Raw genomic sequence first — 14,716 nt, 5'->3', positions numbered from 1 at the left:
GGGACACCACATAAGCAGAGACACGGGATGTTGGTCTTACTTTACTATCCTTGTCAGGCTTAGCTTCCGAACTGTTCCCACAAGCGGATGAAGCGCTCTCGGGAGAGGTGGGAAGTCCAGAGAGAATGGTCATTGTCTGGCTACTGGGCTCGGTCTCCAGAGTGGTGTGAGGGATGCTTGGAGATGCCAGCGAAGCAGTTGCAGCACAGGCCAGGGGGGCATTGGCCCGACCCATACTGACGGCAGTGACATGGGTAGCAGGGCCTGCCATTGGAGGCGGGGGCTGTGAGGAGGCCAGGGGATGATGGGGCAGGCCCACGGCTGCCGGGCCCGGGCCAACGGTGCTCTGCACCTGGATGGGCGTCACCGCTGCTGTAGGCCGTTCTTGGTTGTGTGCCGCAACTAGTAGACGACAAGAGGAAACAGAGTGAAATCCAACTTTCCGATAAATGCTACTCACCAAAACATGAGTCATTTCACTGCATCAGGCAATAATGATAGGTTGCTATTACATTTATTACAATAAATAATGGATGTACGGTGGTTTAAAAGCACTTAATCTTAGCTGGGTCCCTAGACACTGTGTTCCTTCTAGTTCAGCCCTTAAATCTGTCGAGTGCCTGGAAGCTCAGCTATGACCCTGAGGCCGTTCGGTTAGAGAGAAGGCCTTCCCATGGAATTAGAGACACGGAGCCAGTTTCTCACGGTACTCCACAGCAGGGGTCCCAGCGTTTTTTGGCACCAGAGACCAGTGCTCCTATGAGAATCTAACACCTAACAATCTGAGGTGGAGCTGAGGCAGTGATTAGCATTGGGGAGCAGCTGCAAACACAGATGAAGGTTCTCTTGCTTGTCACTCACCTGCCACTCACCTCCTGCTATGCTGCCCAGTTCCTAACAGGTCACAGGCCAGTACCCATCCATGGCTCGGGGGCTGGGGGCCCCTGCTCTACAGTGTCAAACTACACTGGCCTCCACCCAGTCCTCTTCAAAAATAATTTTCCCTTTTCTTATTAATTTCTTTTCTTTTTTTTTTTTTTTTCTGATAGAAGTCACAGGTCTACTCCCACCATTATCCAAGACTCTTGGTAGGTTTTCAATGCTATAGAAGGGAGAAAGCTATTTATTGGGTCTAAAACAGACTTATGACTAAATTCATAAAAAATCGTCTGCATACCAGTTAGCAGCGGACACGCAACTGACAGCAGTGAGATCTGAGATCACACAATCTTGTCTACAGAAGTCATAGTTTCAAGTACTGTTGACATTCTTAGGATCAGCCTAATTTCTTGCAGGCTTTCGATCTGTAGATCAGGACTGAATTAACATGCAGGGCCATTTTAGCCAAAATAAGCAGATGTAAAGTGCCATTGACTAGACCGTGCCTACTTCTACTTTCTGTTATTCATTATTTTAATATTACAATTGTTTTTCTCAATATCTGCCATTAAAGATCTGATATTAGGCAGACAAGCCCTTTTTCCGATCGTTCCCTGTCTGGTTTCCTCCTTACCTGTCCTGGCGGCATTTCGGGCCTGGTTGACTGTCATCTGCAACAAGACTTTAGCCTGAGGACTTGTCTGGACGTGAGCTGCTGACACCACGGCTGTGGGCACAATGCTGGGACCCCCAGCCACACCATTTCCTTGGAACTTCTGGGCGGATCCTCCCGCAGTGGAAGGACTGATTATGGTCACCCCCCGACTTGTCTGACCAGCTGTAGATACTGGGACTTTAGCTTGGGAAGCACCTGTCACCGCCCTGCCATGACAGAAAAACAGACAGAAAGCTCAGTCCATCAGTAAAGTGGAAGACAAAACAATTAAATGCAAGAAAAATGATTCGGCTTTATGACAGAACATTTAAAAAAATGAATGAAATTATTTTTATAAACGTAAGAATAGAAAATACAAAGTAACAATGGTCCTGAGGCAGAGAAAGGTCTTGAAATGTATGCTAAGTCACAGAAAATCATGCCTCATACTGCTCAAGGATGTACAGTTATTGCTATTAGCTCTCCATACCAAAGCTAAACCTCTCCACTGACTTAACACCCTGGATTTTCCTTCTACATCTACCAAAAAGCCAGGTTTCTTACCTTTCAATCACATTTCTGTAGCCTTGCTCATGTTTTCTGCCCTTCTCCCTGCTTGTCCCTAGCTCCGCATCACACAAGTGCTTGTGTAATGCACACGTGTGCACATACACATATATAAGCACTCTCAGAATGTCCTGTCTGGCTTCTCTTGACCTACCTTAATCTCATTTATGTGGCAAGACCCAGAGGAAATCCCATCATTTCAAGAAGCCTTGCCTAAGGTTCAAGTTTAAGGCTTTGACTACTCTATTTCATGTGGATTTCTTCCTTGTATGGCCCTTGATTAAAAAATGTGGTGTGTTATTTTTTAGTAAATTCATTATTAAGTACTCCTGACTCAGTAAAAGTTCCTTAAAGACAGAGCTAGTATGAAATGCTTCTTTTCCATTTCTCCAGGATTTGCAGGTATAGTGGTACAGTAAACTCTAAACAAATACTTACTGGTTGAATTTAACTAAATTAGGTTTGGTATATTTTTGTGCAATATATTGTTTTATATTCTAAATTCATTTAAACAACAATTCTATACATAGTAACTTTCTACAAAGTAGAATACTTCATTTACTCAAATATTCTTATTATTTTCCATGATGAATAACAAAAAATTTACTGTAAGGAAGCATCTCTTCAGAGACTCTTGACAACCTGTTTTTGAATCTTATGAAAATGTTTTCCTTTATTAACTTAATATTTTGTTGTTGTTTGGTTTATTTTACTCCTCTCGTTTTTGCAGTTCGTTTTCTTGTTTTTCCCCACCAGGTAGTGTCTATCTACTGTCTTCTGGATTCTGAATGTAGATTTTAACATATATAGAAAATAAGGTTTATATTGATTGCAAATCTGCAAGTCAAATTAAAGCCAGCATCCTGTCACCATCTGCAACAATAGTGATTTTTATTTGATTAGGCTGCTGGCCAACCATAAATCAAGGCCAACAGCTGACAAATATGTCAGTTCATTAAGCCATTCATTTAAAATCAGGATGGTTTAAAGAATGATTTAACACAGTTAAACCTGGACCATTTAAGAACCCTGTGGACAAAACCGACGCTCCCTCAATGTTGATGCCATTATAGGTCATTTCATTCAGTTTCCAAGACTACTTCCCTCAGTTACCAGAAGGCGATCTATCTCTAAATAAAATAAAGAAAATTTTGTATATTTAAAAGCTCTTACTTCCCATTTCCTTATAACGAGGTTTCTCAGCCTCAGTGACCTTTTGGGGCCAGATAATTCCTTTCTGTGGGAGGCTGTCCTATGAACTGTAGGATGTTTAGTAGCATCCTTGACTTCTATGCACTAGATGCCAATAGCAACCTACTCCACCCCACCACCCTCCGTAATGACAATCAAAAATGTATCCAGACATTGGAAATTCCCTTAGGGAACAGGGAATTTTTATCCTTCAGTTGAGAAGGATAAAAGATCTAAGTCATATTTAAGGAACTTATATTTGACTGTATTATAGAAATTAATTGCCAGAATTTAGAGGTAATCAAGCTACTGGGATACAGAGCCAGACCACATGGCTCTGAGCACTTCTTCACTGTGTCATCTCTGAAAAGTTATTCAATCTCTTTGTGCCCCTACTTCCTCATCTATTAAGTGGGGATAATGACAACTACAACGAGCTGTTTAATGGTTTAGAGTTAATATGTGCGACACATTTAGAAATCTGCCTGGCTAGCATGTACTAAACATTATAGAAACATCTAAGTATTAATAATATAGCTTTTATCTATATTAAACATTATGCTTTTTTCAAGCAGAAAAATATTGAAAATGTTCTACTTGAGTCTTCTACATGTAACTTAAAGCAAATAACTTAAAACCCAGTAGATTTACTTGTAGAAACTTACAATTTCACATACATCCATGTGGAAGGTAAGCTAAAAATTTTAGAGTTAAAGAGGATTTCAGCAAACATAGATATGGATTTTTTTAATGTTGGCTCTGTAACAGGCAATTATAATGTGAGAAGGAATCTGGATAGGCTGAGAGCCATGGAAAGAACAAAGCTTCTCTGTTTAGAAGTTAGTAAACTATTTATTCAAAGTCATACCTTGTGACTGGTGCCACATAATTGCCAGGGAAAACCCCTATCTTGCTGGTATGCATCGATGTCCCTTTGAACCAGCCATCCTGGCAACGTTCAAACACTAAAAACATCTCCCCTTTTCTCAGCTCCAGCTCATCCTCTTTCCGGGGAGTATATGGATATATAGCAACATACCTAGAATAGAAAAAACTATTTGAGTTTAGGCTGAGTAACAAACAGGCAAACCCCAAGATGTGCAAAACTCTTCCTTGGTATAAAGTCTTAAACATTTTGTACAAATGTAAACAGAAAGTATAATCCTTTAACCTGCAAGTAGCATTCATAATTGTCCACTGAAAGAGGTTCTGTCATCTACATTTAAAAGGCAGAGGCCTTCTTGATTTAGAACTGCCACCTTGGTCCTCTGTGTGAAGGTGACTATCCCACCAAATGGTACTCGCAGGGCGTGAAAGAATTAATGCAGCTTCCCAGAGCGCCTAACTTGTTGTTGGGGATTAGGTACCCACTGGGAAAATTGAGCTCTTCAAACGGCACTTGTTAGACTTGGGAAGGAGCCCCAAATGAGGACATATGGTATGAAATCCCACTGGGAAGCACAGCGTGCTGCCTTCCACACAGAAGCTGAACCGAGAGGCTTGGGCTGCACCTGTTTCTGAATGCTCAGCCAGTAAAAATACTGAGTTTGAAAAAGTCAAAGGGAAAAGGAAGTCCAGATCACAGAGACCGCAAAACAACCCCATAATGCAAGGTGGCCGCACCACCAACATATGGAAACCAGGCAGGCAATACTCATCGGTTTCTACCAGGGCTCTAAGCTGTTCCGTGTATAAACTCATAAAATACAGGATCCCGAAAAATCTAGCTGTTTCTGCCATCAGTAAACTCTGAACAAGGTAATTAGACTTTTCTGCATACTTATCGCTGGGGACTTAGAGCTTTCTACGTGCATACTACAACTAGACCTGATTTGGGTGGAATACCTTTGCATTCCTTAGCATCCTAAGGCAAGGAACGAAAGTGAAGACAAAAGGCTCAAAAGGTAGTTCCATACACATAAAATATTGTGAAGAAGCAAATAGCCCTGTTTCCCTACACTGTGGAAGGCCTCCACTCAGCAGGATGGCTGCCCAGAGAGCTCATGTATTAGAGCTCATTATTTGTTTCAGCAGTCTCCTAATTATATGCATGACTGGGTAGAAGTTTGCAGAACACAAACCACTTCTGTGAGCCATAAGCCTGTCACCACCTCATATCAGAGAGGTGTTTCTTTACCTCTGCTGTTTGGGCTTAGTTTGAAACGAACGTTTAAGCAGTAATAAATGATACCCTCACTTACACACTGGGGCGAGTCTGAGGCCGTAAATGTGCAATCTGGTCCGTGGGTCCCGCTGTGGGCCTGGGTCCCATTCCAGCAGCAGCAGCAGCGCCTGGCAGTGTGGGGGCCAGGAGAGGGGGTGGGGGAAGAGGAGGATTCATAGTCTGGCATAAGAAGAAAAGAGAGGGAGGAAAAAAAATAACAACATATTTATTTACATATTTTATGTAAGGTGGAAAGGAAAAGGAATCAGAAATCCATGAAAAAAAAAGATTCCACACAGAGCAGAACCAGCAGGCTACCTAGCATGAAAACCTCCTTTAAACAAAATCTACCTTGTTCTCCTTTAAGATCTTAAAGCCACAGCAACCTTTTTCAGCAAACAGGTAAGTAATCACACTTGGAAGGAGGAAAAGAAAAAAGAAACAATTGCATGTAATTTTAAGTATAGAATTGGACAAGAATCCAAATGCCTTTCAAGGGGGCAGCTATAATGCCACATTGCTTGCTAGGAATTAATTTGTCATTGTTTCTGCAACTTGAAACTTAAAAACAACACAGAACAAAACAATTGAGCTGCACTATATCTCAAACCATGCCATCAGAAGAAAATTTCCTTTGATGCCTAGTCTCCAAAAAGCCCAAACAACAGTAAGCCACAATCACTGGGCTATTGTTGTTACTTTTGCTTATTCTTTTCTTAATTATGCCAGCCTTTGAAATTTAGTACTATCAAGGCTGGTAATCTTTAACAAGTACACCAGTGACAAGCTGCAGTTTCCTTTATGGTCACAGATTAATGCGGTTCTGCCTACAGGACTCCATGCCTTTTGAAAATCAATGGAGCAATTGTTACCTTCTGATCCATAAACCCCAGATAATTCCTCAGGGTCTGTATACTAAAACTCTTGGGAGAACAAGCATACAAAGACTCACCTGAACCCCCACTTTGTCCTCCCCAAATCTTTGAATCACCATATGTGAAAACTAAACCAAAGGAGAAATGAGACTAAGGAATGCACCTAGGAAAGCATAAATGGCTTCTAAGCATCGGCATATTGATAAGACAAATCCAATGACTTCTCAACATAGTTCATAAGTCATTTTCTTTCTATTTTTTAGAATAAAAATTTAAATCTCATCAATATTGATTTCAGCTACCTGTTAATGTACATAATTCCAGAAGCATAATAAACTGAGAAAACACTGTAAATTTTGTAGACATATGTTGCCACTGCTTCACACATTATATTTAATTTTTTGTTAAAGCGACTTCCAAGAAGGATTTCTCCCATACTGTATCTGAAGCTGTTGCAGAAGAGTCAGTGGAGAAAGAAATGAGGTGCAGAGCTGCTTACAGAGTGCTAACCTGGGCAAGGCAGAGAGGTCAGTTCACAGAGTTAGAGCTTCATGAATGTTACTTTCTCCACACAAAACACAGCAAAATTAAGATTTGTTACAGCTCTGGAATTTGCATGTACTTGGGCTCAGAGCCCTCAAAACCTTTAACAAGGAGAAGGTCAAACACTTATCTCATTCCATCTCTACCCAGTGACAAAGTGGAGGAAAGTGAAGCTAATCCTTGGTAAAACAGTCGGCAAATGTGACCTGGGCAGTTCATGGGTAATAACACACCAGCGGCTTGACGGGTGAGATAACAAGTCTAGACTGTACATAGAATAATATACAGAGACTGTAAAATTACCACTTAACTGATTTCCATTTAAATCTTCCTAAACCCAATCTCAAAACAGCATGGCTGTGAAAAAGGCAGAAGACAAACGGCACATGCTCAACAGGAGCCCAACAATAATCACTCCTAGAAATTACTTAAGATAGTACCCAAAAGCTCCATTTTACACTCAAAGTAGAATTCTATTTTCAAGAGGAAAGGAAATTGTCAGTTATAGTTTAACTTATTAAACCAGAGGCTGTACTAAATTAGTCCTAAGAAGAAGGCAAGGACATCTATAGACCTGATAAAACGTGTCATGTCGTATTTTGTTAACAAATGTTAAAAAAAGGGTCACCTCTCACAGTTAAACAATGTAGTAAGCAAATGTTTCATGCACATTACTATTACAAAGAATAAATTAGTAGGCATTTGAAATATGGCATAAAAGAGGACATTCTGAAAGATCTCAAAGGTCATGCTTGAGAGAAAATACAATTATCTCTCTCTTTTTGTGGATGGAACATAGATGGTCTTAATAAAATTGAACAGATTTTTTTTTCCCCAGAGCTGGGTTACCTATGTCTGGGGAAATATGCATGTGTGTGTGCATGTGTATTCGTGGGTACGTAAGTAAGCACACAAACCAAGACCAAGAGAGAGAGAGTCTGATTAAAATCAGATTCCTAGATGCTGCTTGGCCCTGTGGGGTTGGTAAAATGATAGGGCTCTGGTGAGTCCAGAGCGGTGACAGACTAGGAAGTGCTGCGGGTTGCTCTATAAACAACCTAAACTGAAATAATCTGGTGATGTGGAAGTTCAAAAGGTAATCCACTATGTGTTGTGCTTCAGGCAGCTTGCCATCCTGCAAGACCTGAAACTTCTACAGGGCAGACCACAACCTTTCATTCACCCAGAGCGGACTGGAGACCTGCCTATTACTTCACAGCTGGGGCCAGCCCAGGCACTGGAGGCCAAGAAGCACTCCCCACCAGCAGCAAGAAAACGTCTACGGGCCTGCTAGCAGCATAGGTGGCATTTCGCTGAACAGTATTCTGTGAACTTAATATTGTTCAGAACCTAATACCATATTTAAATAACATTTTCACTAAATACTACTTGTTAAATCAATAGGAGCTTGAAAAGTGCTCCTCACTTGTAGTTTTAGCTTTACGAAAATGCAACTGCTCTATATTATCAAAGTAAAATTGTCTATAGCTATGGACCAGGCCACAAAAATATTGACGTAGAAAAATGGATGTGATTCTGATATTCACTAAAAATGAGCTTCCTGCTTGTGCTTCTATAGATTCAGACCTTCTTTGTACCAGTATTTGGTGATGGTCTGAGACAAGAATTAGTATTTTTGAGTAATAACTGGCTTAAAAATAGGACATACTGATCTACTACTGTGAAATGGTCATATTTCACCACGTCCAGGTTCTGTTGTCCCGACGCACTGATCTTGAAAGAAGAGGAAGTTTTACTTTCTAGAAGCCTGGGCTTTGGAGTCAGAAAAATGCAGATTCCTCTCCTGGCTTAGCCTTTTAGGTCAGTCCTCGATTTTCCTTCTTTGTTAGAGTGAGCACCAGGAAAAAAGTGCCCTCTTTCTGAGTGGGCTGGATTCCAGCCCACGGACAGGCCACATTTGCTAGTGGGCACTGTGAGTGAAAAGTTCAAGTGTGTGGGTGTGCAACCCCTCCTCTCTGGTGCTCTCTTCTTTTGCCCAGATAGCGGCTAGATCCGAATTTGGCTAAGGATGGGGGACTAGGGTCTGTAGGCCAGTTTATCAGAAAAGCACTTTGCATTGTAGTTTTAGGTCCAAGTTCGACCAAAAATAAAAGGTTCATTTCCTTTGCAACTGGCCCTTCTGTTTGCATCTCCCTCACACACTTCCCAAAATAGAAAAGTAACTGGCAGGATAGACTTCGGGCATTTTTGAGATCTTTGGGCAAATACCATTTAATATTCCTCAATTCCATCATTGCTTCTTTCTAAACATCTGATTTCTAATCAACTCACTTTCAGTATACATCATTATCTCTAAATAGTCTTTTTTTTTTTTTTTTTTTTTGTACCATGTACTAAACTAAGACGCACGAACAGTGGCCAGTGAGGGAACAGTTTAAGCTGCTGCATGATCATGTTCCCTCCAGGCCACAGTGTTATCACCTTCAGCAGCATTACCACTGACATACGGCAATGTTTGTGCAGTTACTTGAGTATTTCACCTTATTTTTTATGTAACGAGTAGCAAAATGAAAGTGCTGATACTTAGGTATAACTTAGGTATTAGGTAAATAACTTAGGTATCAAAATTAAGATAAATATGGAAATCAGAGTCTTTCATCTCAAGTGGACGCTCACTGGAATTAAGTGAGTCAGCAATGGGGATAGCTATGAAAAAAAAGAAAAAAAATTAAAGAATATTTTAAAAATGTTAGAAACAGATACTTAGACGATGTCTAAAGGAGAAGAAGTAATTAAGAATGTGGTAATTTGTAAATATCTCTCTGGGAATGGAATTTCCCTCACAAATTGTAAATTTACTGTTCTATAGTTGATGTGTTAGAAGAGATAACTATACTAGTTAATTGACTTTGTATAAATTATATAAGGTATCTATGCCTTAATATACCTATCTGTGAGATGGGTTAAAAACAGATTAGGGAACCTGCCTGTCTCAGTTCCCTAGAGCACAGGAAACACAATAAATGGAAGCTACTGCTATGATTCCTGACACCCAGAAGTCAGAGGCTGTCTTACCTATCTTCGTATTGCTGGTACCTAGCTTTGCAGACTGAGGATAACTGATCCTCAGTGTTTCACAAATGAGAAAACATGCTATGCTTCTACCCCGTTAGAACAGGCTATGGATCAAGAGGCCTCGGTTTCTGAGATGCTAGAGTCCTTTTCTTATGATAGGTTTGGTGATATCCTACCCCTCATCCTGATTTTCAGAACTCTTGCCTATTCCAAAGGCTCGACTTCTTTTCGAACTACCCAGGTTGGCAGTCCCGTCCTTCTCCTTCCAGATCCCTTCCCTGACCCTGTCTGTAGCAGTAAATCCTGTTCAGCCTCCACCTTTAGCTACAATGAACTAATTACATATTGGCTATTCTGAAAACCTGACATCATTTAATTGTTTCTTTAAATACATACAGACACACACACACACCTGCGCACACACGCACACACACACACTGTGTGCGCGCAGGTGTGTGTGTGTTTGTGTGTGTGTGTGTAAAATTTTTTAAGTTACAGTTATACATTTTTGGATGTAATCTGTTTATAATTGGTTATGGGCTATATTTGGCCTTTGTCCACTGGCTAACAACTCCTCAGCTGGTCCAGAGGACTAAGAATTATTAATCACTTGTTTTAAAAGTTCTTCTTCCTTTCTGCAAAAAATATGAAACTAAAATCTTCATCCTCCTGCCCCCACAAAATTAGTCAGAAAAAACTCTCACCACTGTTAATAGTCTGATGTCTGAATTACTTTTGCTGTGATACTGCTTTTGCTTCTAATATTAGATATTTAACATTTTAATTGCACATGTGAGATGTATGAGACAATATGCTCATAATTTCATTCTGCATAAAAGATTAAAAAGTCTCAATTCATAAAAAAAGTACTAGAAATAACTTTCACTTTCAAGTCTAGTCATGCCAGTTACTACCTACATATCTACACCGTGAAGCATGGTTTCTTTCCTACCAAGCTACGTACTATTGCTGTGATAGTCTCAAAGTCTTGGGAAATATTTCAAATTTTACATAGGATACTTGCCATAATTACGATGCAGAGGGCACAAGTATAGAGATTTTTCCACTTACCCCTAACATATTAAATCTAAAACATTTCTTCCAATGTACCAGGGACTTTCAAATCTAGACATCTCCTGGGATGGCAGATATGTCTGTTTATATTTAGTTTTTCATTGAATGGAACTGTAATAGTAGACATACCGGTTTAATAAACCTTCCTTTGGCTTAACATGAAGTTTTTCTTATGTAATCCTAGGATGAAATGGTTGAACGTAAATTAATTTTTGTATATTCATGCTCCCTTATGACCTGTCCCATTGATTTGCCCTAGAGTGCACCACCGGCTAAGAGCAATTGGCCATTTCTTACGTTATAAAATTTTTAACCCGTAAGAGGTGAAACTCAGCCAGTTCTATGTCTCTTCTACTAATTAATTTTTCTAAGATCGGAAATATCAGTCTTTTGTCCCTTAAGAAATCGGGTTAGAATTTTTCCATGTGAAGTTGTCATCTAGCATTGGGAATACCAACTGGCTGTGAATGTTGGGACAGGAGAGGGAGGAAGGAAAGAAGAGTCTTCTCCAGAGGCGAGAGGGCAGGATGACTGTGGGACTCAGCTCTGGTCAAAACACCCAGGGCTAACAGAATCTCAGGGAAACTATACATCAGTAAGTCACCTGAATATCATCTTCTCTCCAGATGAATCAATGCAACTTCTCCTCCTGTACATTACACACACTACCGAGGAAGCTATAATTGTTCTGGGAATATAAGAAAAACTTTAACCTCTAATCTGCCATTATTCACTTCTATTTAAATACAAGAACATGCTTAATTCTATAAAAAGCTTTCAAAAGTCTAAGTCAAGCTAGGTAATAACTCTGAATTTATTTATATCCTATCTTGTTTCAAAGTCAGTTTTCAATTACTTATAAAATGTATCAAGATAAAAACAACTAAAAAAAATGAACAAAGGGAAAATGAGGACAATAAAACCAGTTGGAGCCAACATTTTGACCAACATGTTGTGATGCCCCCACTAGAAGGAAGTACCAATTTAGTTCTAAGCATTCTAGCAGAGGGAAGTATAATCTTTACAACATATATAAAATCCACAACCTACAAACAAACCCGCTGCTTAGAAGCCTCACCATTCCTGACACAGAGAGCAGAGAAACTGTAACAAAATGAACCAAGCCCTCCCAAGGCATTCTTGGAGTAAACCAATGGCGCACGTCACAGTCCTACCTTGCAACAATGGAGACCAATAATGAGCTAATAATAGTTATCACTTCCTACATTCTAGATACGGTGCTAATTCTCCAAAGTAGATATTATTACTCTCATTTTATAGGCAGGGACACGAAGGCTTTAAAAAGCTGAGTGATTTTTCATGGTCACAGTACAAATAAGCAGCTGAGCTGGGCTTCCAAACCAGGCCTGTTATCCTCATCACTAGGCCACACCATTTCTCTGAGAGTATCACAACCAGGTGAGAGTCAGTAAAGCAACTTACAGGGATGGGGTCCATTGGGGTGATCTGATTTAGTAACTTTTTCTACCCTCATTCAACTCAGCACTGGAAGAAATAGTCTAAAAGGATAATTTGAGAGATGTCTCAAATTGCTGGCTCCTTGCTGTTCAATTGCCTGCAATTGTAGGAAATAGGGATTTAAACTATTGTTTCTGCTAACCTGTTGGACTTGCTTGTTTCTTCCCTTTTAATTCTCTCTCCAGAGTATTCTTTGCATCCATCTCCCTTGGCTGGCCTCAATCTTCCTATTAATTTCCCCTGTTAGGATGCTTTAAAGCGATTACTGTTTTAGACTGTCTGCAAAATGCTTTGTTTTCAGAAAGAAAATCAACATAATCTGAGGGGCCTTCCAAGGCAGCACGGACCTTTGGGTTATACTGACAGAAGACAAGAAAGAAACTAAAAGGCAAATAGTACATGTAGAGACTTGAAATCAACTTATGGTGTGACTCAAAGAAAACCATTTAGCATTAGGTATCCCAGTTGCCTCAGTAGTTCTATTAATGTGTAAAAAATAAGCATGATCTAGAAACTCAAAAGAAATAAAGGTTAAGCATTCAAGAAATCAGGATGAACTACAAGGAAACTGAAAAGTATTTTACAGAGCTCTTCTAATAGCTTCAGGCTACTGATACTGTGAAAATTTTTGCAGGCTGCAGGCAAGAGACTTCCTAATGTTTTTGTGAGATTATCAGAGATAACAGATGAAAGATAGTGACCCACCCCACCTAGCAAGTGTTATGTAAACTGCAGGTGTTAGAAGGTGGATGCACCAGATAACGTGACTAATGCCTACTGGAGAGATAGAGATGGGAGAAACTATACTTACCCCAAGGGCAGCTGGGTAGGGAACATCTGATGGGAATGTGAAGGAAGGGCCTGTTGTCACCGGGCTGCTCGGGGGTGGGGTCACAATTAATCCGGTGGTGCTTATATGAACCTGCCAGGAGAAAAAAAGTTAATGAAAAGACTATATTTAATACAACAGATTATATCAGCAAAACCTGGGGAAAGTCATGACTTAAAATAAAATCTGTAGTTTCTATTATGCTTGGAAGGCAGAACCCCTTTCAGTTTATTCAACCCAAACTTACTGCTTACCTAATCTGTATTAAGATACTGGGGAATCATTTGATAAATACTGGTTACTACAATATTTTACATACAGAATCTAACTGCTGTTGCCTTTCACAATAACATGCTGCCCCACCTGGGATGCTACCGTGAACAAAGCCGGCCTTTCGGATGGTTAGCCTGGTTTGCCTAGCCTACTAACAATTTCCCTGAAGATCCCAGGGAATATTCACCTGTCTATCAATATGTTAAGTCTATGTGAAATGTTTAATATTTGATATTTTCAGAATCATTTTCACTATTTCTACCTTTCAGTGGGGACACATAATTAAAATGCCGCTGCCTAGACATTCCTATAGCAGGCAATTATTTATAAACCTTTAAAGGAATCTTTTCTACCCTCATTCTGTTTCTAAAGGTGTCTTATCCATACTACTCAAGATTAATCTACTAAGAAGAAATTGAGCTATTCAGGTCATTTCATTGCCTGTGTTCAGTTACTTGATCAAGTTCAATCTTTGCATATCAGATCCGACTGCCGAATGCAGTGGTGGTACTAGATGCTGCAGAACTAGAGACGCGGGTTCTCTGCACGAATGGATGTTTTTCTTTTCCTATTAAAGGAATGTGGTTGGCTTGTACTTTGTGTGCCCAAGGAAACAATGCTATACTCAAAATGCTAGGCCTTCTGTAATAAAAACTTAATGCCAAATGTAGTTTCCTCAATTCCTATAAATTAAGAAAAAAGATTATTAGGACAAAGCTGAGAGTTTAGTTCCCCAAGGGCCTGAAGGAACTTTCAGATTGCCACTGGATTAGACTCTGCCAAGGCCAGTGAGAATCAGAATCACATCATACAATTTACTTTCACAAATAAATCGTTACACATGGAATCTACATCTTTTTAAAATTACCTCTGTATCTGTTAGTTCCTATATTGGTTGAATCTAAGCAGATCCAAGGGGTGCCACAAATAAAAGTTTCTCTCCAAACTCTCATTTTTTGTCTCCCCTATGAACCAAAGTCTATTTCCAATTAATTTCGAATGGCAAGCACACTGGTTTTTCATTCTGAGATAAAATCTAATGGCCTGAAGCTATTCTATCCTATTTATATACACACTTCAAGATCATCTACAAGTTGGCACCACATAAAAGGTGGAGGCTTTCTTAGAGATACAACGAAGCTCATTTCAAG

The 14,716-nt window shown here is 39.9% G+C and overlaps 1 protein-coding gene across 1 annotated transcript in view; it reads right to left on the bottom strand.

The window, feature by feature from the left end:
- The window catches only part of SH3RF1 (SH3 domain containing ring finger 1), a 141,259-nt gene that overhangs the window by 19,150 nt on the left and 107,393 nt on the right, over positions 1 to 14,716 (bottom strand). The window contains exons 6-10 of the mRNA XM_016148187.2: positions 13,275 to 13,385; positions 5,494 to 5,636; positions 4,161 to 4,331; positions 1,514 to 1,761; positions 41 to 402 (exon numbers count right to left, since the gene is read on the bottom strand). Coding sequence (XP_016003673.2) covers positions 41 to 402; positions 1,514 to 1,761; positions 4,161 to 4,331; positions 5,494 to 5,636; positions 13,275 to 13,385 — 1,035 coding nt within the window. The remainder of the gene's footprint in view (positions 1 to 40; positions 403 to 1,513; positions 1,762 to 4,160; positions 4,332 to 5,493; positions 5,637 to 13,274; positions 13,386 to 14,716) is intronic.

The sequence above is a fragment of the Rousettus aegyptiacus genome, unplaced genomic scaffold, assembly GCF_014176215.1.
Source record: "Rousettus aegyptiacus isolate mRouAeg1 unplaced genomic scaffold, mRouAeg1.p scaffold_m13_p_16, whole genome shotgun sequence".
Lineage (NCBI taxonomy): Eukaryota > Metazoa > Chordata > Mammalia > Chiroptera > Pteropodidae > Rousettus > Rousettus aegyptiacus.
The sequence above is the reverse complement of the archived record's forward strand: the minus strand, read 5'-3'. Positions and strand labels throughout refer to the sequence as shown.